This window comes from Littorina saxatilis, linkage group LG1 (assembly GCF_037325665.1).
Source record: "Littorina saxatilis isolate snail1 linkage group LG1, US_GU_Lsax_2.0, whole genome shotgun sequence".
In the NCBI taxonomy this organism is placed as follows: Eukaryota; Metazoa; Mollusca; class Gastropoda; order Littorinimorpha; family Littorinidae; genus Littorina; species Littorina saxatilis.
Window position 1 is genome coordinate 22864564 of NC_090245.1, and position 24981 is coordinate 22889544.

The following is a 24981-nucleotide window of genomic DNA, read 5'->3' on the forward strand; positions in this document are numbered from 1 at the left end:
TAATGGAAGGCATATTTTATTGTATACAGTATGAAAATACATTTTCATGCATGTCGGTATTCATTGGAGTGGATAAATACAGACACAAAGACCAGTACATAATGTTTTGAAGAAAACCTAAACACTCTTCACAGGGTTTCAGGATTATCTGCTGACATTATTCTGTCCTGTAACAGCACTGGTCCCCATAGAAGTAGACTTTCTTTCTTTCTTTCTTTCTTTATTTGGTGTTTAATGTCGTTTTCAACCACGAAGGTTATATCGCGACGAGGAAAGGGGGGGAGATGGGTTGGGCCACTTGTCAATTGTTTCTTGTTCTTTCTTTCTTTATTTGGTGTTTAACGTCGTTTTCAACCACAAAGGTTACATCGCGACGGGGAAAGGGGGGAGATGGGATAGAGCCACTTGTCAATTGTTTCTTGTTCACAAAAGCACTAATCAAAAATTTGCTCCAGGGGCTTGCAACGTAGTACAATGTATTACCTTACTGGGAGAATGCAAGTTTCCAGTACAAAGGACTTAACATTTCTTACATACTACTTGACTAAAATCTTTACAAAAATTGACTATATTCTATACAAGAAACACTTAACAAGGGTAAAAAGAGAAACAGAATCCGTTAGTCGCCTCTTACGACATGCTGGGGAACATCGGGTAAATTCTTCCCCCTAACCCGCGGGGGGTATAGAAGTAGACATGGGAAAGACATTGTGAAATTCTCATGAAAAAATCCCCTTTTAAATTAGCGTTGCTTTATCTCAAAGTACAGTAAAAATGACAACAAAACAATGCAATCTTTAAAGTGCACTTCTGAAGGTTTGATTTTAGCTTTAAAAGCAGATACATGACACAGCCAAGTTTTCATATCCCAGCTGCTGCCCTTTACAAATTGCGATTTGCTGTTCATAGGGTTAAAATAAAGCCATTTTGTGTTTTCGATATACATCGTGAATAATATCTGCAAAGTCATGTGTAAGATTTTTCCTTCTACAGTTAGAATAGTTAAAACTAATAGTGTATTTTCATAGTGTAATAGCATACCTTCTGCAGCTATACACTCATATTTGAAGTAAGAAATCAAAAGAAATGAAATTGAAAAAGCCAGAGAAGAATTCATATACTTTTGACAAGTACTGATAGTGTTCTTTCAACCTGCATGGTATCCCAGCTAAAAGTAAAGGTAAGAGACAGCACCATTTTTAACTGAGTTCTGTCAGGCATGTGATTACCACAGGCTCTAGCTTAACGCAAATAATGCTGCAGTAAGGTACAGTCAGACGCATGTCTTCATAACAAAACACACAGTATCTAACCTTTTCAACTGCCAGATTGTCTTATAAAATGAAATATAAGCCAAGAGCTGGAAGAAGAGTGCAGATGCTGATAGCACAAAACATCACTGCAATCACTAATCACCGTAATCACTGTACACCTAATCTGGTCGGATGGGAGTATGCTCAATAATCAAACTCTCTGCATCAAAGTTGTTCAAAAGTATTAACTACTTGTACATTTACAAATGACTATGTAAAGTAGAATTAAAACTGCAGTTCAGCAGATTATATCAAAACTTGTTTACCATTTCTCTACAAAACTCTCATCAACACAACATGCCTTTTCTCCAGAGAAAGTCAAACGAGGATCAGAAAATCTGTTCACTTTTCTCTGAGCAGAAACAGTGTCATGTGCCTAAAGTAGCTGTCTCTGTCTCCAATGTTAAAACCATGACACAGAGTAAAAATTAAAAATAAATAAGTCCAATGGCTACATGCCTGTAATTATTATTAACATACTGTGTTAAAAGAGACTAGACAATATGACCACTTTAAAGCTCCATAACATATAAGCTCTAAAGACAGTCACATGGAAATTTCAGTACCCTGTGGCACTCACTTCTGTTGAGTGTGCCTTTACATGTACATTTTAGTGTGAAATGCCACAGCTAGTTTTGTTTGCTATTGTTTCATCTACTGATTCTACATCTGAATCTGTTGATTATAGTGTACAGTAACAGAAAACATATAAGTGATTATATATATGGTGTATGTATGTAAACATAACAACCATAACATGAAATTGGTCAGAGCTTCCAGTAAACAAGGTGAGTTAACACTAAAACAAAATCACGTCACTGTTATTATCTTTCTCATAGAAATGGATGCATTCAGGACGATGGATGTGAGAACAAAGGTCTTACTTCGGGAAGGATTATTTTAAGGACAGGATATGATATTGATATGTTTCATTGGATCACAACCTTTGCATGTAAAAGTGCAAGAAATTGGAAATGGTGGCAGAAAAAAGTTTCAAACTTTGCTCTCTTTTTGTTTGAAGAATATATCAAATACAAGATAAGTGAAACGAAAAAGCATAGAGGACATGCTGGTGCCCGTAATAATTATAAAGCATTTTTTTTTAAAGCCGGACACAAACTTTTTCCTGTTCTAACATTTTTTCTCTCATAAATTTCAAACAAACCAGTAGCATAACAATAACCTTCACTGCCCAAAAATATTTCAAACTAACGAATAGTGGCTTACAAAAATAAAGAATTTTACAATTTGAAATGAATTGTGTAAACTTTGCAACAGCGGCTATCCATTCGACAGCTCGCACAGACCAATGTAGCAACACGCCATGATGTTAAGAGATGCAACTAAACAGTCTCTTCGCAGGTTACGGTACTGTAAATTCACAGAGAAGTCTTTCACATTTCTTACCAACGCTGTAGTGTAATGCAAGTGATACAAAGACAATGACAGTAAAACAGAGCAAATATTTTTAGCAAAACATCTAGGGTAATTAAACACCAATGCTGTGTACTGCAGTCAAAATGAGAAAATTACCTCAAAATGAGAAAACTACCGTATTCTCCTATCAAACGGTATTAACTTCTTTGTTTTCAACCCTATACTCACGTTTTCAAGTTCTTATGTTATGATACGAATGAGCATGTACAATGTTACTGTGTGAGTAACTGAATTCCCATTAATACTTTGTCACACTGTACAATTTACTGTGTACAAATATATATATATACTAGAGGAATACCCGGCTTCGCCGGGGTGAATCGCGAGACAGAGACAGACAGCGTGGCGGTTCATCACAATCACCTCTGCAAGCGAAGTCCTGTCAAACGGGATTGAGAATTTTAGAGCTTATTCCTTAGCCCTATATTATCTGTTGTGGCTTCTCAAATGCCAGAACATACAGACAGACAAAAGCCGCTAGACCCCATCACAAACAGAACTCTACAATCAACAGGTTTTTTCCCCCACACACACACACAAACACACACACAGAGAAGCCGTATATATATATGCATATCTGTATCTATAAATATATAGAGATAGGTGAGAGTGTATTTTTCGCGTGGCTATAAATTGATTCGACCTTTTCACTTTGACAGTAAGAACAACTTACGGGTGCAAGGGAAGCGTTCTGGACAGCGCAGTGACATTCTAAAAATAGTCACTCTCAGAAACGGGAATTTGGGGTGAGACAGACAGCGTGGCGGTTCACCACAATCACCTTTGAAAGGCGAAGTCCTGTCAAACGGGATTGAGAATTTTAGAGCTTATTTCTTAGCCCTATATTATCTACTGTGGCTTCTCACATGCCAGAACATACAGACAGACAAAAGCCGCTAGACCCCATCACAAACAGAACTCTATAATACATAGGTTTTTGCCTACACACACACACAAACACACACACACACAGAGAAGCCGTATATATATATGCATATCTGTATCTATAAATATATAGAGATAGGTGAGAGTGTATTTTTCGCGTGGCTATAAATTGATTCGACCTTTTCACTTTGACAGTAAGAACAACTTACGGGTGCAAGGGAAGCGTTCTGGACAGCGCAGTGACATTCTAAAAATAAATAGTAACTTACAACTGAACGGGAAAGCCACACGAAGGAAGGGAGATAAACGCCAAACACTGGAGAAGATAAGGAAGAGTTACTTATAATGGTGAAATGAACACAAAAACGAACATGAGTTTAGCGCTGCGCGCTGAGAGCACGTGTTGAAATATCTCATCGATGATATTGTGTCCGGGGTGTAGCTGAATACGGTGTCCAAATTTGAAAAAGAACCACCGAGAACTTTGGCGTTGTGATGTGGTGTAGCGGCTATGGTGTGTCGGTATGGGGGCCCGGGTAAGCTGAGGTGGAACCAAAATAGCTGAGGTGGAACCAAAATCGGTTCCGCGCTGCGCGCTGAGAGCACGTGTTGAAATATCTCATCGACCAGGTTGTGTCCAGGGTGTACCTGAATATGATCACCAAATTTGAAACAGATCCATCGAGAACCTTGGCCGCGCATCGCGCACAGACAGACAGACACACAGACAGACACTAGTCGTATATATATATAGATATATATATATACTAGAGGAATACCCGGCTTCGCCGGGGTGAATCGCTCAAATGCCAGAACATACAGACAGACAAAAGCCGCTAGACCCCATCACAAACAGAACTCTACAATCAACAGGTTTTTTCCCCCACACACACACACAAACACACACACAGAGAAGCCGTATATATATATGCATATCTGTATCTATAAATATATAGAGATAGGTGAGAGTGTATTTTTCGCGTGGCTATAAATTGATTCGACCTTTTCACTTTGACAGTAAGAACAACTTACGGGTGCAAGGGAAGCGTTCTGGACAGCGCAGTGACATTCTAAAAATAGTCACTCTCAGAAACGGGAATTTGGGGTGAACGGCGCAACAGAGACAGACAGCGTGGCGGTTCACCACAATCACCTTTGAAAGGCGAAGTCCTGTCAAACGGGATTGAGAATTTTAGAGCTTATTTCTTAGCCCTATATTATCTACTGTGGCTTCTCACATGCCAGAACATACAGACAGACAAAAGCCGCTAGACCCCATCACAAACAGAACTCTATAATACATAGGTTTTTGCCTACACACACACACAAACACACACACACACAGAGAAGCCGTATATATATATGCATATCTGTATCTATAAATATATAGAGATAGGTGAGAGTGTATTTTTCGCGTGGCTATAAATTGATTCGACCTTTTCACTTTGACAGTAAGAACAACTTACGGGTGCAAGGGAAGCGTTCTGGACAGCGCAGTGACATTCTAAAAATAAATAGTAACTTACAACTGAACGGGAAAGCCACACGAAGGAAGGGAGATAAACGCCAAACACTGGAGAAGATAAGGAAGAGTTACTTATAATGGTGAAATGAACACAAAAACGAACATGAGTTTAGCGCTGCGCGCTGAGAGCACGTGTTGAAATATCTCATCGATGATATTGTGTCCGGGGTGTAGCTGAATACGGTGTCCAAATTTGAAAAAGAACCACCGAGAACTTTGGCGTTGTGATGTGGTGTAGCGGCTATGGTGTGTCGGTATGGGGGCCCGGGTAAGCTGAGGTGGAACCAAAATAGCTGAGGTGGAACCAAAATCGGTTCCGCGCAGCGCGCTGAGAGCACGTGTTGAAATATCTCATCGACCAGGTTGTGTCCAGGGTGTACCTGAATATGATCACCAAATTTGAAACAGATCCATCGAGAACCTTGGCCGCGCATCGCGCACAGACACACAGACACACAGACACACAGACACACACACACACAGACACTAGTCGTATATATATATATATATAATACAAGTACAGCCCTAGCAATAGCACACATAATGCACCAAAGACAACTTTTTGCAATATAAAGGCTGGTGATATGCAATCATGGAACAATAAAACATAGGGCAGTGATGCTAAAACGAGAAGTACAGAAATAGGGCAAAATCACTGCAGCATTTTTGTGTGACCCCAGACCTGCTGTTAGATCTCAAATCACTTTAAGAAATATTTGCAGACTTGTTTGCTTAAATTCTGATCATGCTAAAGATAATAACCTCTTGTATAATCTTCTGCCACCTTATGCATTGCTTTTAGGTGAAGCATAAAAGGCATTGTGGCAACAAGAAAATACCAGCACAATACACCATATTTTATCCAAAATAAAACACACCATTTCACAGCTAAAATTCTGAAGATCACTTTTCACAAGGTGTAATCTCAACTCCTAGACCACTGAAAAGAGCAGTGGGGGAATATTCAATAAGGCACCACCTTTCCTTTCGGTTACCACCGTTTCTGTTTCACTGGACGGCTTTCAAATCACACAATTTGCAAGTAACAGTCAATCTGAGCCACAAACACTTTTCTTTCGTGCCGTTACCTTCAGTCACAATGTTGGGAGTATCTGTCATATGAACACATATCAACTGTCAACATATATGTTAGTTCTTTTACGCATCTTTCTTTCTCAAACAAAGCACTTTTTCCGTAGTTGAAAAAAGTGTCATTCTTAACATCACTACCTCAACAAGTCTCAGCCATGTTACTTTCTTCTTAAAGCGGACTGCATAGCAGCTTCTCAACAAAAGCAAGCGTTTCAATAAGCTAATGATGAGATACACCAACCGACACACCGAAAGCAAAAGGAATGTGTTTGTGTCCCCTTTTTCTCCATTACTTCCTTAACCAATAAGTCCTAAATTCTGGGCACTTTGTTACACATATTACTGTGCAACTTCTACCATTGTTGCTGCACATATATATACATAACAAACTGTACAAACTTTCATAAAAAATTAATCAACCTGTTCTAGATTCAGACCATACTAAGTCTGATTATAACTGTATAAGTTGGGTCTCAGAAGAAGAAAAAAAAGGAGGAAATGAGAAATCTTTAAATATTTCAATGTTTGCCACCAATTTCAAATGTGGAAATGTGACTCTTTCAAGCATCTGATGACGAACAACTTCTTTGCCTCTTGTATATCATACGTTTTCGGTAAAATAGGTGGAATGTTGTATTAATGTTGATCATTTGTTGTAATATGTTGAACCTCAGTTGATAAAGGGAAAAGTATTTGGTATGATATATATACTCTTACTGAAGCTTAGTCACTTGCCGGAACAGGGGAGAAAACACACGAAAAAAAATCTTTTCTCTACCTCTTTCATTTTCATACTCAATGGTCAGTTTATCACCTGAATCCACAAGAACAATTAAACGACTTTCCCATATTCTTCCTGTATTGTCAACAAGATTGTTAGATGTACTTTTTTGACAACACACAGGAAATCTTTCCCACAAATCAAAGACCATGATTCAAATTCACGAGCAACAGAAATTTGAACGAAGAGTCACACATAACCTCACATATCCCTTCCTACTCAGTAGGAGCATCCAAATCCAATGGTTTTACCCCTTCCGTCCAACCTACACCCCATATTATCTTGGACATAGTGGTAGGTATGAAGACGAAAGAATGGTCTGGTACTCTTGATTGTCTAGCTAAATTTTAGTCCTCAATGCTTCACATCAGTCATATTTTTTTTTTGTGTGGTGACATCAAAAACATGAACGCTTATGCGCTCACTGCTTGCATGTTTGGGGAGATGGGTCCGGCGAAGGAATAACAGATGTACATTTGTCGCTGATATGTGATATGCAAAAAATTATACGAAAATAGGTAGCGTGCTTAGCATTTCATAATCTGATTATTATCAATCAGGAACCAACGTCGAAAGGAATGTATTGGATGCATGCCTTCAAAAGTTAAAATCATCATACAAAAACATTAAGGCAGAACAAATGTTAAGAACTTTCCTGAGCTCGAGATTTTTGCTCTCAAAGCAACTTCTCTCAAAAAATCAAGTAACTGAAACATTGTCTCTATCCTCTTGACAAGGAATAATAAAAAAAAATGTGTAAATCAGTTAATCAACCTATAAATAAATAAATAATCTGAGCTTCATATGGATTTACTCTTTTCTCATGTGTGTTTGTGTATGAATGGTGTCTGCACTTGTAAAAACTAAAAACTTGTGTAGCAGTACTAGCACTAACAATCATCATTATTGAACAGCATGCACAAAAATAAAGCAAAACCTATTTACAATGCTGGCTGGTTACAATGGAGCTCATTACAGAAGCTGAGCTACGCGTCCTATTCCATACAATGTGATAAGCATTATAAAGCAAGTTTGTACAGACTCAGATCATGTGTATTTTGTAAGGGAAATTCCATGAGAATGATAACCGACAGCAGCTCTGCTTAGATTTGCAAATATAGTATAAAACATTTAGAGAGAACTGCATCCATCCAAAGAAAAAACAAGTCGCGTAAGGCGAAATTACTACATTTAGTCAAGCTGTTGAACTCACGGAATGAAACTGAACGCACTGTATTTTTTCACCAAGACAGTACAGCTTCGTCAATCCCCCCATGAAGGAAATCGCTCACCTTCCACGTGCAAAACGTAGTGATATTGACACGCCAGATTAGCGCGGTAGCGTATTGTGCTAAGCAGGAAAGCGTGCTTTTCTGTATTATTGTTAACTTTCTGAGCTTGTTTTCTTCTTCTTCTTCGCACGACGGTTGTGTCAGATGAGCTTGTTTTGAATACAACCTATCATATCTATATGTTTTAGGAATCAGGAAATGATAAAGAATAAGATGAAATCATTTTTGGATCGATTTCTTACATTTTAATCGTAAGACTAATTAATCTATTTTCGTTAATTGTGATCACATTTTAAGAGTAAACATGACATATGTATATATTTTTAGATTCAAAATGTGACGAAGAATTCGATGCAATCAATTTTAAATCTGTTTGCGAAAAATCGATTTTAATGACAACTTTAATGAGCAAAATCATTAATTAAATTTTAAGTCTCCAAGCTGAAATGCAATACCAAAGTCCGGGCTTCGTCGAAGATCACTTGACCAAAATTTCAACCAATTTGCTTGAAAAATGAGAGCGTGACAGTGCCGCCTCAACTTTCACAAAAAGCCGGATATGACGTCATCAAAGACATTTATCAAAAAAATGAAAGAAACGTCTGGAGATACCATACTCAGGATCTCTCATGTCAAGTTTCATGTAGATCAGTCCAGTAGTTTTCTCTGAATCGCTCTACACACACACACAGACACACACACATACACCACGACCCTCGTCTCGATTCCCCCCTCTACGTTAAAACATTTAGTCAAAACTTGACTAAATGTAAAAAGCACTTGTACTTGTAGTCGGTTTTAACAGGGAACAAAGACCTCACTTTTTAAACTGTCCACTCCAGCAAAATATATCTGCTGACATGTCACTCAGGCAAATGTACCTTGCTTCTTGTGTAAAGTACCGAGACAGTGACAAAAGGTCAGGTGTCATGTCCACTGTCCCGAATGACACACAATTGCTGAAATTTCACCATTGCCAAAAGAATTTTTAAAAAATAAGAATTGGTAGAAAATGGATGTGAAAACTGACTTCAATTGTTGATCAGTATTTTCTATACCACTAACTAATAATCTACGCACACATAGCTGTTTGGCAAATGTATGTTGCATGGGACACACTGACATGAAAGTGGAAGTTGTTTTCCCTCTAGAGAAACTACATATCAAGTTACACTTTTTGTGCTCTTCCGTTCCAGTTGACAATCAATTGTTAACGAATGTTATTAGAAAAAATAGAAAGAAAACAGATTTGATAGATTGAAAAATGTGCTGGTACGGTCATTTGGGACATACTGACATGAAAACGTCACCTTTTGTCATTGACTCTATTATGCACCACACTTGTGTCCTGACTTTGACAAGGGGCAAGAGCACCCTGCCACTTGGACACACACCTAATCATGGTGGGAGTTTTCAGTATTGGCGTTAACCAGTAATTACCGGTATTTTACTGGTTGAAACAAGAAATGACCGAAACAAAATTGGCTGCCGGTTTGACCTTCCGATTGTTATTTTAAGAACTACCGGGGTGGTTTTTTTGCTGGTAAAGAATGAAATCAGTATTCTGAGTTGGACTCTGTTTCCAATGACCAGCCTACCGTTTTTTTCTGGACCGTTTACATAATAAAAGTTTGTGTACCGGTTTGAAAAAATACTAGCGCCATCACTGGAGTTTTAGGACAAATTATTGTTGCTGATTGACACTGGAGTCTGAAGGAATCTGTGGTGTTTTTACAAGATTTTCCACAAGGAAAGGATTGTATCTTTGGGCTTGCCTGCACTCCAGTACATTAATCCAATCATGGAGTGCACATTTTCATGAACAGATGGGCTTACGTCGTTAAAAGTATGTTACCAGTTTGATTACATTTTCATTACTATATTACTACATGTATCTGACACCTATGCATTTCCTGCAAATAAAACAGAGGCTTGTAGAACTGACGATGAGCAAAAAGAATACCTGTAAACCTAGACACAATGAAATTCAGGTAAACACCTCATGGAATTAACCTTACCAAGACCAAAGTTACAAGTAAAACAGAAGTGTTCAACATGCAATGTGTTGAAACTTAACACATTTTGGGGCACAAGTAAAAACGCTGGAATGCAAACCATGCTGTTTAAAAGCGGGGGGACATGAAGGCATGGGGTCACAATCAAACTATGACCAGGTATGACTTGTCTGGAAGGTTGATCTCTTTGGCTGGGATCAAGATACCAGGCAGGCAGGAGTTGTAAGAAGAGTCAGCCAAACACATGCAGAACGCAGTACCAGAACCATACTGTCTTTTCCTGATGTTGTTCAGGTATTGCATAAAATTCTTCCTGTCCGTTACGACAAGGATCACTCTCTCTTTCACTCACATCACAACGCTCGCACAGTCACAACCCAAAGCCCAGGGTAAAAACGCAGCACACACGAAATCCGCACTAGACTACAGAGTCACCACAGCACTGTCTTTGTCCGACTTATCCTCTTGCAAGTGATCCTGAATTTCATCTTCATCGTCATCACCACGACTTTCCGACGGAGCAACATCACTGTCGAATGATTTGGATGACCGGTAGGAATGGTGAGATGCGGAAGAGGCCTGTGAACCCCGCCACGTTGACCCTCGCTGAGGGGCCAAGGTCATACGCTGGTTGACGGGTTTGACGGTGATGATGAGATTGGAAGAGTTGGCCACCATCATGTCGGTGACCTGGTCTAGCGTCTTGCCGGCCACCTCGATGCCGTTCACCTCCAGGACCTCATCGTTGACTGCTAACAGACCGGTGCTCTCTGCTAAGCCGCCCGGCACCAGACGAGAGATAAAAATACCTGGCACCTGAAAGGAAAAAAACAATACACGTTAGTTATGTTTTACTAAAATAAAAAGACCATACTAAAATAAAAAGACCAAAGTGCTTTGTTATACCTATCGACTTCATCGAACACGTGAGTACAGTCGTGTTTGGTCTTTTTATTTCTCGCTCCCACGCGCAGTCACCATTGTTGTTCTATGTTTTACTGTTAAAACTGGTCAATGGTGGTTAGTTTTACTGTTGAAACTGGTCAACGGTGGTTAAGTTTTACTGTTAAAACTGGTCAATGGTGGTTAAGTTTTACTGTTGAAACTCGTGCAATAACATTTCAGGCTTTACAAGCTTTTCTTGATTTTTTAAAGAAACAATAGTCTGTACATTTCACTCTCAACAAAATAAATAACTACAGACACACACAAATAAAGCTAAAACAACAAAACTACAAAGAAACAAACAAGCAACCACATACCCCAAACAACAATAAATTTCCCAAAAATCAGGGGAAATTTAGTAAGAATTTTGCTGACAAGGAAGAACCATTTAACACGCATTCACCTTGCAAAACATACTGAACAAGCAAGGCATCACATTACCTTTTCCAAACCATGCAGAGTGACCAACTCTGTCCATCTTGAATGAAAAACCTAGAGGCTAGTCAGATCCTTTCTTCAAAAGGTGAACTGAAGAGGGAGTAACATTTAACATGCGTTTACCTTTACGCCTACAAAAGACGCTGAACAAGCAAGGCATCACATTACCTTTTCCAATCCTTGAGGTGCGACTCGAACACTCTGTCCATCTCGAATGTAAAAACCTAAAGGTTTGTCAGATCCGTTCTTCATCAGCTTGACTCGCCGATGTGTTTCTGGCACCACGTCAACATCAATGATGGCTGACACTCGCCGGAAGTCGTCTGGAAGACTGATTTTGATACGTGGCTTGGGTGGTGATTCATTCCCTGACAGCAACTTGCTGATAGGGTTGCGACGTTTGACAGGGTAAGAGCCATAACCATTCAGTTCACCATAGCTTTCCCCTGCAAAATATTTTTTTTACAATAAAATGTAACGCACTGACTGTGTTATTTCCACAATTGTCAGAATAACAAGCTGCTGTTCCCCTGAAAAATATATAAATACATTTGTAACTTTAGTTGAGAAGAAAGATGAACATAAATAATAGCAGTACAGCATCATTCTTGTACAAAAAAACAAGCCGCTTTTCACCTGCAAAATCTGTAAATCATGTGATCCCCCCCCCCAAATCAAACAAAAACATATACATTGTGTATAATATACCAGGAGAAAAAAAGAAGTTTTATTTGACTAGATACAGCCCATGTTTGTGTATACAACAAAACTTTTTCTGCTAATAAACAACTTAGGGCTGAGCGGCATGTGCATAAAAAAAAGTTCTGAACAGAAGAGATAATTTACAAACAAAAACAAACAACATGTTTTAAATCTGTTATTTTTAGGATTTACTGGGATTCTTCTTGAACTACTTTTTTTTACCTGTGTCACATGTAAGATTTATTCCCAATGCTGTGTTAAAAATAGAGGCTAAGCTTATGTGTTTTGGGGTTGAATAAGTTATCTTGCACATCTTATGCAAATGCTACCCTCAGCTCTCAACCTACCATTACCAAGGTCAGTGTACACAAAGTTTCAAAAGCAGACCACATTTCCATAACACAAGGAGTTTAGCACAATGGTAGGACACTGTTTCAGATCGTTCACACTGGGTGTCTACCATGGCCTTTCCCTTCACTCAATGCAAGTATCTTTCACAACATTTTCCCCTTCTCATACCCCCCCCCCCCCTCTCTCCTCTCTCTCTCTCTCTCTCTCTCTCTGTCTCTCTCTCTGTCTCTCTCTCTCTGTCTCTATTTTGTGTGTGTGTGACTGTGAGAGAGAGAATGCGTGTGCCCATGTCTTCATGAGTATGTTGGATTGAGATACACATGTCTTAAAACTGCATTCATTTATTCCATCCATAAAAGCTCCCCTGGCCCCTTGAGACATTTCAAACTATGCTCAAAATGGTAGACCTCTAAAGTACCCCCCCCCCCCCCCCAAAAAAAAAAAATAATAATAATAATTTAAAAAAATAGTTAAAGCTGGGGAATCAATTCCAAAGAGACACACACACACACACACACACACACAAAACATCCAACACCTCATACAGCTTTCTCTCACATCTTGAAAATAACCAGCTCTAGAAATGGGCTGCCCCACCTCTCTAAATCTGCACAAAGCACTATTAGCAGAGCAAGCCTCTAAGACAACAATTGACCTGTCCTGCCTCTGATTAGTCCCACAAGCCATACACAAGAAACAGGGTTTGGGGTGGGGAGCAGGGAGAGGAGAGGGGGGAGGGGGGGGGAGGCAAGGACTTGAGTGGGTTGGGGGCAAGTGGTAAAACAACAAAAACAAAAGGGGAAGGAAGGATTGCCAAGGAGCTGAGTTGGTTGAGACTACAATCATGGATTTGGAAAAACGAAAGGTTATGGATAGTCCCAGGAACCAAGACTGCACAGACCAAAAAGATGAGGGACTTGATAAATCAACAAGAGATTTTCAATCACCCGAAATAGTGCTACATGTGCCTGTACTTTCAGGTAAAATGAACAGCACAGAAATGTGCTGTACACAAGTAAATCTTAAAACAGAAAGCTTGGGAACCTCAGCGTAATTTACTTATTTGCAAGTCTTGTACATGCACAGTCGCTGTTATAGATGATGTTTACTGCAAACCTAAATACATGTGCATATAATCAATAACTTTCACAAATTTTTTAAGTACAAATGCTATTGTTAATGAGTTACAATGATTGTTTACACAGTTTGCCAAATGAAAATAAATGTACCAATTTACTTTAGTTTAAAGCAAACTCACTGGATCCCTCAAATGGTAAGAATGTGATTTCAATTTCAATCAATGGTCTTTTTGTGCTCTGTGAGAAAAAAAAGACCCTAAAAATATTCCTCTTGGAACATGTTTGAAAAAAATACCTATATGCAAAGTTGCTCAATATAATAATATCAATAATTGGTCCCTGGAAATTTAAAAAGGACAGAACTGGCATAACAAATCTCTTGCCTGTAAGTGTATATATTGTACAACTGTGAATGCCAATTACAGAATAGACCGGTTGTAAGAAACATCGGATGTAACAAAGTCCGTTTGTATGAAAGGTGCTGGGAGGGTCCTGGCAGCATCTACTCTTTGTTATTACTTAGAATTTTCCGCTTGTAAGAAACACGGATGTATGAAAGTCCGTTTGTACGAAAGGAAATCTCTGGTCCCGAGCAGCACCAATGGCCGGTTATAAGAAAATAAGTTTAGCTGAATACCTTATAATTTATTTATTTTTTACAATTTTAGAGCTCCAATTTACTTTGATCCATATTTCGGGATTTGTTTGTTTGAGTTTTCTTTTCTGGTAAACAGCTAATTACAATTGATGAATAGTCTTCGATTGTCAAGTAGAAGTGGTGACACATTGCTTAAGTATGCCTTGTATTGGACTATGTAAACGGAAGTTATTTTGGGTAGTCACTGCCATGCATGAGGTCATGCAAGCTTACATCTACATGTATATATGTGGCCTTTCTAATTTAGTGTGAGTGCTTGCACAGAAGCGAGGCAAAAGATGCCAATCAGTAGGCCTAGTGGGCCAAAAGACAACTCTGCTTGAATCTCCATTGAATATCGAGATGGGTGAATATATTTATCATATTTTTTCCAGTATACATGTACTTAGAACAGAATGTTCTGATTTCTTTTCACTCCAAACAGATGACTATTCATTTCCTAGCTCAATTTGAGTCGAAGGAGGAGGGGTGAGTGGGGCGGGGATGAGATAGACAGACAGACAGACAAATAGATAGACAGAGATATTCTTACTTATAGGAGACTACCCAAACCACAAATTATGAAAGACAATCAAAATATTTCCGCTGGCTCATATATGGAGAAAACCCCTCTGAGCTTTCAACAATTTCAAAAGTCTGTCGAGGTACATCACAAATGGTGATTATACTTCGAACCCTCTGAAAGAATTATCATTACATTTGCACGTTATTTCGTCTGAGATGTAGCAAATTGTCAAACATATGACATTCTCTCTTTATTTGAATCAATGCCTGTTATTCGTCCGTTAGCTGGATTACCATCATTATTTGTTTTACTGCTTTTGAAAATAAAAGCTTTAAAGATAAAATTTCCTTGGGTTTTGTTGCTCTCTCTCTCTAAGGCTCTCTCTCTCTCTCAGTCTCTCTCTCTCTCTCTCTCTCTCTCTCTCTCTCTCTCTCTCTCTCTCTCTCTCTCTCTCTCTCTCTCTCTCTCTCTCTCTCTCTCTCTCTCTCTCTCTGTTTGTGTGTAATACAATTTAAACATACAAAAACAAGTAAAGGCGAAAATAGTGTGAAAACATCAATTTTACATAGAAAAAACGATTGACTGGTTATAAGAAAGTCGACTTGCAATATTTTCTTATATCCGGTCAAACCGGTTACAGAAAACACCGGATATAAGAAACCTAAAGTTTGGGTCCCCACGGGTTTCTTACAACCGGTCTATACTGTATATAATACAGCCAAACGCAAAAAGCTTGCAAGACCAAAACCAAAATACAGGCCAACACAGAGCAGGTAACAAGAGAAGAAAGCTGAGCACCTTAGCTTGGAACCACCCAGGCCCTGATAACCTCTCCCAGGGGAGAAAACCTCCCTGCAGTACAAAGGCAAGTGGTTGGGAAGAGAGGGAGAGGATTTGTTTGGCAAGAGGAGGAAAAGAGCTCATTAACCCCTGGCCCCGAACAGACACCATAGCAGTGCCTGGTGTTACTGTCTCCCTCTGTGTCTGCTCCGCAGCCTTTTGTGGCGGCTTACTGTCAACAGTAATACCTGTCTGCCGGTGTGTACAATGATTTGGCCCTGCTAAGCTTTTGTCTAGTGGTCGATGTCTCTCAATCTGACCCCCCACACGACCACTGCTTGCTGTTTATAGTCTACCGCACAGTACTGTCCACCCTCTCTCTTCTTCCGCACACACTGCCCTGGCTCCCTGTCATCACCTAAACCTGTTGGTGAGGACAGTGACAAACAACTGCTACACAGGCACACACACCAATATTTCCACATCAGTCTCTTGAGGACAGTGACATGAACTGCTACACAGACACTCACATGCCAATATTTCCATAGAACGATACTTGAGGACAGTGACATAAACTGCGACACAGGCACACACACCAATATTTCCACAGAACAGTAACAGCATCAGCCTCTTGAGGACAGTGGCATAAACTGCAACACAGACACAGGCACCAATATTTTCACAGAATGGTACATTGTAACACCATCAGTTTCTTGAGGACAGTGACATAAACTGATACACAGGCTCACACACCAATATTTTCACAGTACGGTACATCGTAACACCATCCGTCTCTTGAGGACAGTGACAAAAACAGCTACACAGACTGTAAGACAGACACACCAATATTTCCACAGAACAGTAACAGCATCAGTCTCTTGAGGACAGTGACATAAACTGCTACACAGGCTGTAAGACACAAACACCAATATATCCACAGAACGGTAACAGCATCAGTCTCTAGAGGACAGTGACATAAACCGCTACACAGACACAGGCACACCAATATTTTCACAGAACGGTAACAGTAACACCATCAGTCTCTTGAGGACAGTGACACAAACTGATACACAGACACAAGCACCAATATTTCCACAGAACCGTAACACCATCAGTCTCTTGAGGACAGTGACACAAACTGATACACAGACACATGCACCAATATTTCCACAGAACCGTAACACCATCAGTCTCTTGAGGACAGTGACACAAACTGATACACAGACACATGCACCAATATTTCCACAGAACCATAACACCATCAGTCTCTTGAGGACAGTGACACAAACTGATACACAGACACATGCATCAATATTTCCACAAAACCCTAACAGTCTAACACCATCAGTCTCTTGAGGACAGTGACACAAACTGATACACAGGATGCAAGACAGACACACCAATATTTCCACAGAACGCCACGGTAACAGCATCAGTGTTATTACATGTCCTGCGATAGTTTATTGTGGCGGTACTATTGTGACAGTTATACAGGGCTTGGGTCATTTTGCATCAATGATCTACCTCACACCACTATCTGCGGTTCAACATTCCTACTGTCTCCTTATAATAGTTTTATAGAACGACAGTGAGTGAGTGAGTGAGTGAGTGAGTGAGTGAGTGAGTGAGTGAGCGAGCGTTCGAGCGTGTGCGTGTGTGTGTGCTTGAACATGCGTTTTCGCTGGTATGCGGGTATGTGTATACATTTTTTTAGTCTGCAACACAACACTGCATGCTGATCCTAGTACAGATCCCCCTCTGTCTACACACATCACAACATTTGCTGCCTCACTGTCTGCATTAACACAGGTCTGTAACTTAGTCTATACAGTGGTACCCCCCTTTTAAGACCTCCAACAATCTGAGAAAATCAGGTCTAAAAAAGGAAGGGGTCTCAAATTTACAAAGGTTCTGAACAGAAAGTCTGAGGAAACAAGGTCTTAGAACGGAGGGAGTCTTAAATTTGGGGTCTTAAAAATACAATTTTTCCTTCTTTAAGTTAACACTTTCTACCCCACCTATGTTGACCAAGGTTTTTTTTAGTCGGTCTCTGTGCAGCAGGTCAATCAGAATTGTAGTAACTGTGTAGAAACTGTGTATCAACACGCTGGAATGCAGGCGTTAGATCGACGTTACAGGAAGCGACTGAAGCTAACAGTCTGAGCGGATATATCCGTACCTAGTCAGCTAGAGCCATATGAGTGGGTACGGATATATAGTATCGGTACCTGGGAGACAATGAGTTAAAACAGAAGTGTTCTCCAGGGCCACTCAATTTAGGGCTTGCCCACAATAGCCGACTATAAAAAGTAACAACCCACTAGCTGTGAGCATGTACAGCAAATGGCCACACATCTACCATGGTATTAATACATAATACAGACTCAGAGTCCTGTACCTCTCTTACAATAGTCTGTGCCAGCATTCTGTCAACAGTAGAACCTGACTGCACAGTTACTCAGTGCGTATTACAAATGTACCACTATCACATCCTTTCAACACACTGTGCTGTCTGACACTGTACTTATAATGATATTTCAAGTAAAGTAGAAAAAACGTCTACCAAAAACCACAAAGAGGATAACACATTATTTTAAGCAAAAAGAGATGGAATTGTGCGGTTTTACCTTTCCGCTGAACCACAAGTTTCAGCAATGGTCTCGCTGTTGTAAGTGCTTTCATGAAGTTGTCATCATTGTTAATTGGCAGTAAGTCACCATGGCCAGGATCTGTGTAGGTGATGATGAATGGTATATCCTCCAATCCATGAAGCTCCTCCAGCAGACGTGAAAAGCTTGGATACTTGCTGTCTCGTGTAACAGAAAACCGTCGAAATTCTGCATCAAACTGCAAAAGGGAAAAACAAATTCAGGATTAAAGTACCCTATATATATAAGTTTTATAACTGAAAAAGATTTTTTTTTTCTACATCAAACTGAAAAAGAGAGGTAAAAATTTTGCATCAAACTGAAAAAGCAAGACAGAAAAATACTGAAATGAAAGAACATACTTCTAAGTCAAGCTGCATAAAAGAAGCTGCGTAATAAGATGCAGAAGGGTGAGAACATGATTATGAGATTTATGGTTTCAATAATTTTTACGGTGGCAATGCCAGCCATTTTCCAAACTGGTACTTCTTGACAGAGTAGAAAATAAAGTCCAAGCACCTAAAAAAAAAAGGTTTCTCCATCACTAAAGCAGTCAGACCATGTAAAACAAAAACCACCTTCAAACACTGCAATATCGTCACATCTCATAAGATGCTGATCTGGCTTCTCGTAAATTTCAACCAATCTCTTCTTCTTCTTCTTGGCGTTCGCAGAGGTTACACAATCAGTCCAGCACTGGTGATAAATGTTGTCGTTTTCTCCAACTCCTGTCGACTGCCGTATAGTTTGGTCTGCAAGGGAGTTGGTGACGGCCACACTTCTTTTCGTTCCTCATCTAGTAAGGGACATCGCTGTAAGATGTGTTCCGCTGTTTGGTCCTCTTGACCGCAGGCACAGGTTGGTGATGGCGCCAGCTTGAACTTTCGGTTCATGTGAGCATTGAGCCTGTTGTGGCCAGTACGCAGCCTGATGAGGTTGACTTGCTGCTCTCTGGACATTGTGTGGTAGTCATCTCTGTTTGTCCTTGGCCTCATCAATGCCTTGATGATTGTCTTCTGCTCACTAAAGCTGACATTGTTTTCAGGTTGGTCTTCCACGGCTCCTTCTTTTGCCAGCTCATCTGCCCTTTCATTTCCTGGTATCCCACAGTGTGCTGGTATCCACTGGAGGACAACTCTTCTGGTTTGTCTGACCATCTGTAATGCTTTGGCCAGCTGTGGGAGTTTGTCGTTCTCTAGGGCCTGAAGGACTGAAAGGGCGTCCGAGAGGAAGACAACTTGGTAGCAAGGGTCTGCGGAGTCCTGAACGAAGGAGGCGGCCTGCATGAGAGCTTCTGCTTCTGCTTTATAGTTTGTGCAGTGTTTGCCAGTGGCAACGCTGGATGTAGCTGTATGTCCCCCAGGGAACTGGATGAGAATGCCTGCACCTCCATTGAGCACGGCGTTAGTTGCTGATCCATCGGTGTATACATGGATCCACGCCTCTTTTGGGTACTGTTCGTCGATCAGGGCTAAGGTGAGTGCCTGTCGAGCTGTGTCATTCTGATCTTCTCCTGAGGTAACATGTGGAACACTGGTGCAGATCTGGATGCCTGGTTTCTCTGTTGCCTTGGGGGTTTCCTCTTCTTCTTGAGTCAGAGGTAGAGTGTTCTGTGGAAGGACTTCCCTGTACTGTCGAGAAAGTCTCTTGCTCTCGTGTACAAAACTGCTCCGTTTAAGCCGGTTCTTGGTGAGGTTGCTCAGTCTGTGCTTCATGGGGTGGTCGGGTAGGCACTTGAGCTTCTCGGCCTGTACCATAGTCTTGGCTTCTCTTCTCTGACAGAGGGGTTGGATGGTGGTAAGCTTCTCCATTTCCTTGATGGGCGTGGATTTCATTGCACCGGTGATGAGTCGGAGGGCCTGGTTTTGCACACGGTCAAGGCTCTGCAGGTTTGTCTTGGCTGAGGTTGACCACGCTGTGGAGCCGTACTCGAGGTGGGGTCTGATTGTTCCCTGGTATACTGTCTTCAGTATCTTCTCGTTCGCTCCCCAGGTGGTACCTGCCAGCTTCCTGAGTATGGCTAGCTTGCGCCGGGCCTTCGTCTCTGCCTGTGCAATGTGTGGTTTCCAGGTCTGCCGTCTATCAAAGGTGACACCAAGGTACGTTGCTTCTTCATCCTCTCTCAGAGGAGTTCCACCAAGCCTAATGGTTCCGGCTTTCTGCTTTGGCGACAGTGTGAATAGGGTGGTGGAGGATTTCTCCTTGTTGATGGAGACGCACCAATCTTCTGCCCATGCGTTCAGCCTATCTGCCGCTTGCTGCATTCTGTAGGTGGCAGTACTTGCGTGCTCCTCCTTGCACCAGATCACAAGGTCGTCTGCGTAGAGAGCAGCTTTGATCCCCTTGGGCATCTCAGACACCAGATCGTCGATGAAGAGAAGGAAGAGTGTGGGGGAGAGGACTCCGCCCTGAGGGACGCCATGACGAAGGAGGAACTTCTTGCTTTTGGTCTGGTCGACGTTAACTCTTGCCCTGCGGTTATAGAGGTAAGAGCGAATCCACTGGTACATGTTGCTGGACACGCCTTTCCTCAGCAGTTTTACAAGGAGTCCATCTTTCCAGACCTTGTCAAAGGCCTTCTGAAGATCTATCCAGGTGACGAAGACCAGCTTCTGTTCCTGAAAGGCATCTTCAACTTCTTGCGCCAGGTAAGTGACCTGATCTTCAGTGCTGCGGAACTGTCGGAATCCAGCTTGTTCAGGGGCGAGGAGGTTCCTGGATTCCAGGTACCACCTGAGGCGCTCGTTCACAATTCTCTCCAGGGTCTTCACAACACAGCTGGTGAGGCTGATTGGGCGATAGCTGGTGGCCTTCTTTGGATCCTTCCCTTTTTTTAAGATGGGGATCATGATCGCTTCTCGCCAGAGTTGTGGTAGCGATCCTTCCTCCCAGCTGCTGTTGAAGACCTCGAGTAGCTTGTTTTCTGCTGCACTACCAAGGTGGGTTAGCATCTCGTTGGTGATGCCGTCTGGGCCAGGGGACTTCTTCGCCTTTGACTTTTTCAGAGCTGAGTGCAGCTCGTGGAGTGTGAGTGGTTGACTCATGGCGTCCACTGTCGGCTGTCTGGCAGGTCTCTCTCTTTTCTCTCTTCTTGCTTCTCTCTGTTTCTCGGGGCTAACATGGAGGTTGCTCTCAGCTGCATAGCTTTCAGCAAATTGGTTGGCAGCATGCTTTCCAGTTAGCACCTTCCCGTTCTCTTCTAATGTGATCTTTCCTCTGCTGGTGTTTTCATCATTCAACTGCTTGGTGAGCCTCCAGAGCTTTCTGCCATCCTTCTCAAGGTTCAGAGAGCTTGTTTTCTCTTGCCAGCTTCTCCGTCTTGCCTGTAGCTTCTTTTTGAGAAATTTGGCTTTGGCTTCCTGGAGGCGGATGTTGTTGTTTTGTGACGGGTTGACTTCTGCTTCCCTTCTGGCGTCTGCCAGATCATCATCCAGTTCCTGCAATTCATTGCTCCAGTAGGGCTTATAGTCTCTCCTGGCACCCCTGGGAATGGACTCACGCGCTGCTCTGAGGATGCTCATGTTGAAGTCCTTCGCCACCATGTTGATGTCTCGACCCTCGACTCTGATGTCTTTGGTGAGTTCGCTGGTGCGGTGTCTAAAGAGGAACCAGTTCGCTCTTTTGTAGTTCCACCGTGGGAAGGAAGCTTCAGTGCAGGACTCCATGCCCAGGGTCAAAAAGACTGGCCGATGGTCACTTCCACCTAGCTGTTCTCCGACCTCTCTGCTGGTTAGCTGGTGCATGTCTTCCGTGCAGAAGGCTAGGTCAGGAGTTGATGTAGTGTGCCATCTTCTGGAGTAGAATGTAGGGCAGTCAAAGGGACTGTTCAAAAGGATGAGACCTTTGTCGTCCTGCCAGTTCTCCACCTCTTCTCCTCTCCGATCCAGGTGGTCATATCCCCAACTCTGTGAATGACTGTTGAAGTCACCCACCACGATGAAGTTGGAGGCCTTTGCGGGGATCGTGTCAAGGGCGAGGTGTCTATCATTGGGGCAGTAGAAGTTGACAAGATGGAATTCTGATGTCTTCGTCTGGATTCGAATCACCTGATATTCGGAGTCCTCCATGTGCGTTTCTATCAAACAGGCATTGATGTTGTTCCTGATGAGGGTCAGGATTCCTCCTTTGCTTCGGTCTGTTCTGTCGGACCTAAGGCATTGGTAGCCTCTCACTTTGAAGGACTTTTGGGGTGTCAGGTGCGTCTCCTGAATACAGCAGATGTTGATGTTCTTCTCATGCAGGATATGCTCCAACTCTGTCTTCTTGTTCAGGATACTTTCTGCGTTCCAGTGCATGACCTGAAAAGGTCGCTGCTGACTGGGTTTCTTCCTGGTTGTGGTGGTGCCAGTCACTTTCCTCCCGCGTCCCCTGGCGTGACAAGACGGACGGGAGGGACCTCCAGTAGTTGGGGCTGGGTCCCTTTGAGGCATGGGACCCGACGCTGCTCCACCCTGGGGGGTCCTCAATGGGCGAGCGCCATTTCCATCTGTGCTGGTTGATTGTGTCATCATTTGCGTAAGTGCGTGTACCCATGGTTTGTTAGAATGCGCCGTGCGGCCCGGGTCCTCCGTCTTCAGCATTCGGGGTTTTCTGTCGGGGTTACCTCACCCTTAGCTCATGGCCCGTACGTCCTACCCTGAGAGCACAGGGGGGAGGATTTTCCGGGATCCCACCCGGAGCCAGTTTGGTCCGCGGCCGCAAGCGGCTGATCTTCATATCTAAAGACCGTTCCCCTATCCGCCACCCGGGGACGCGCTGGGTTGGGGGTGGTCGCCCCACTGAAAATCCCACACTGGGTTAAGAAAGATCAGCCTGTCCCAGATTTCAACCAATGAAAACTTAACATTGCTTGTACATGAACTTGTATACCCATGTATGGATTATAAACCTAGTATAACAGTCATGTTGTATTTTACTTTTTATTCACGTCGCCCACAAGGGAAAAGAGTCCAAAAGTTGGGAATGGTGTTAAAAAAGATGCATACATGCAGTGATGCACATTTTTCTCGGCATAACAAATTGATCATTAATTTACCGACCCCACCCAAACAGCAACTTGGTGTAGGGTGATGACACATGCTACCCTCAGGCTGAGGCAAGCACAAAGAAGGGAGTACTCCTGATCAAAAAGGATTTAAGTGCTGCACATGTCATAGATTTCAAATCGATTTACTTTAAGTTTAAACTAGACTCCCATCTTTTTAAATGTAAGAACCTGTTTATTTATGGGGAATGTTTAAGCAAATCTTGTCTATGAAATGGGTGAGGATTCATTTGGCCGTCACTTCATTGTTTGTGAATCCTCTATTAAAAAGGTAGCAATTAAGCATAGAACACCCAGATTCAACATAGTTTTACATATTTATAAGTGTAATATATGTACAGTGTAGTGCACAGATACTTCCAAAAGAAATCTGTCAGTGTCACAAGCTTACTGATGTCAGAAAATTAGGCCAAACGTGTCAATCGTATAAAATTAAAAGCCAACATTGCCAGTTTTGTATGGGATGTGCATGGTGTCTTAATAAGTTAATTACTCTTTAGAAGTTACTCTAACGAACAGAAGTCAGGATCACAACAATAACTTGAACAAGATGATTTACCACCACCACTACCCTTTTTCTTCGTCATTCTCCAGAAGCTCTCAGGATCACACTCACAGACTTCAGGATACACCAGCATACTAAACAGTATTAAACTAGTCTAGTCTTAAACTTTGTTTTATTTCAACTTTAATTTCCATTAATTAAACTGGAAACCACATGACTTAAAACCCAAGTCATTAATTAGTTCAAAACCTTTTAATAGGAAAACAGGCGTCAAACGGTAACACTCAATGCAAATGCGTCCACAAAACTTCAGGTAAAGCAAAAGGGGGATTTCCACTACTGCTAGTCTTCCAAGTTTAGAGCTTTTGTAACGTTCCAGTCATCGAAGAGGCCACCAAGTTTCAAGTCTCTTCCTTCTTTTTGGGAAAGTAAACTTCATCATACTCGCCGTACGTGTCAGGTACGTACGACTAAAATGACAGGGGTAAAGCTTCAAGCCACCGACAAGTGGTAAGCGCAACTAGGACACATATAATGATTATGTGAAGTTGTAAAACTACACGAGTAGAATACCGCCAGCGAGCAGAAGAGAACCCCCCCAAAAAACTAAGCCTGTCAGCGGCCTTGCGGACGACAGTGCGACACACCTGGTCGGTGCGCGAATCAACACTTACCTTACTCTTCACTTCCACCACAACGTTGTCTGATCTTGACGAATTCCGCGTGTGTTTCGCCATTTCTCGATGGAATAATGCTACATTGGTGATGCTGCGTACTTAGAACCACCCCTTCGTTGTTGCAAATTCCTCGCGAATGACCAACACTCTGACCCACATTCACCTTTCGTGATGACGTCACAATATATGTTGACTACTCCCAAAGACAAATGTATTGTGTGGAATAGGCCCTACAAAACGCACTTAAAGTTACAAACTTTGACTTCAAGGTTCACAGTTTTATTTTTGTCGCAGATATTGTCTATTTAT

At 41.7% G+C, this 24981-nt stretch overlaps 1 protein-coding gene across 1 annotated transcript; it reads right to left on the minus strand.

Annotated features, from left to right (window-relative positions):
- On the minus strand, nucleotides 1–24834 carry LOC138964915 (partitioning defective 6 homolog beta-like). The gene is made up of 4 exons (XM_070336990.1): nucleotides 24670–24834; nucleotides 18426–18645; nucleotides 11892–12169; nucleotides 1–11156 (listed from the first exon to the last, which is right to left on the minus strand). The coding sequence occupies exons 1-4, from the start codon at nucleotides 24730–24732 to the stop codon at nucleotides 10764–10766; spliced, it is 954 nt and encodes a 317-aa protein (XP_070193091.1). The 5' UTR covers nucleotides 24733–24834; the 3' UTR covers nucleotides 1–10763.
- Nucleotides 24835–24981: the final 147 nt, after the last annotated feature.

What these genes read in the sequence shown, in the direction of transcription:
- LOC138964915 (XM_070336990.1), bottom strand. Translation starts at nt 24,732, where the DNA reads ATGGCGAAACACACGCGGAATTCGTCAAGATCAGACAACGTTGTGGTG. An exon ending in ACTTGTGGTTCAGCGGAAAG is followed by an intron (nt 12,170 to 18,425) that starts GTAAAACCGCAC and finishes AATATTTTGCAG; the next exon opens with GGGAAAGCTATGGTGAACTG. An exon ending in CACCTCAAGGATTGGAAAAG is followed by an intron (nt 11,157 to 11,891) that starts GTAATGTGATGC and finishes TTTTCCTTTCAG; the next exon opens with GTGCCAGGTATTTTTATCTC.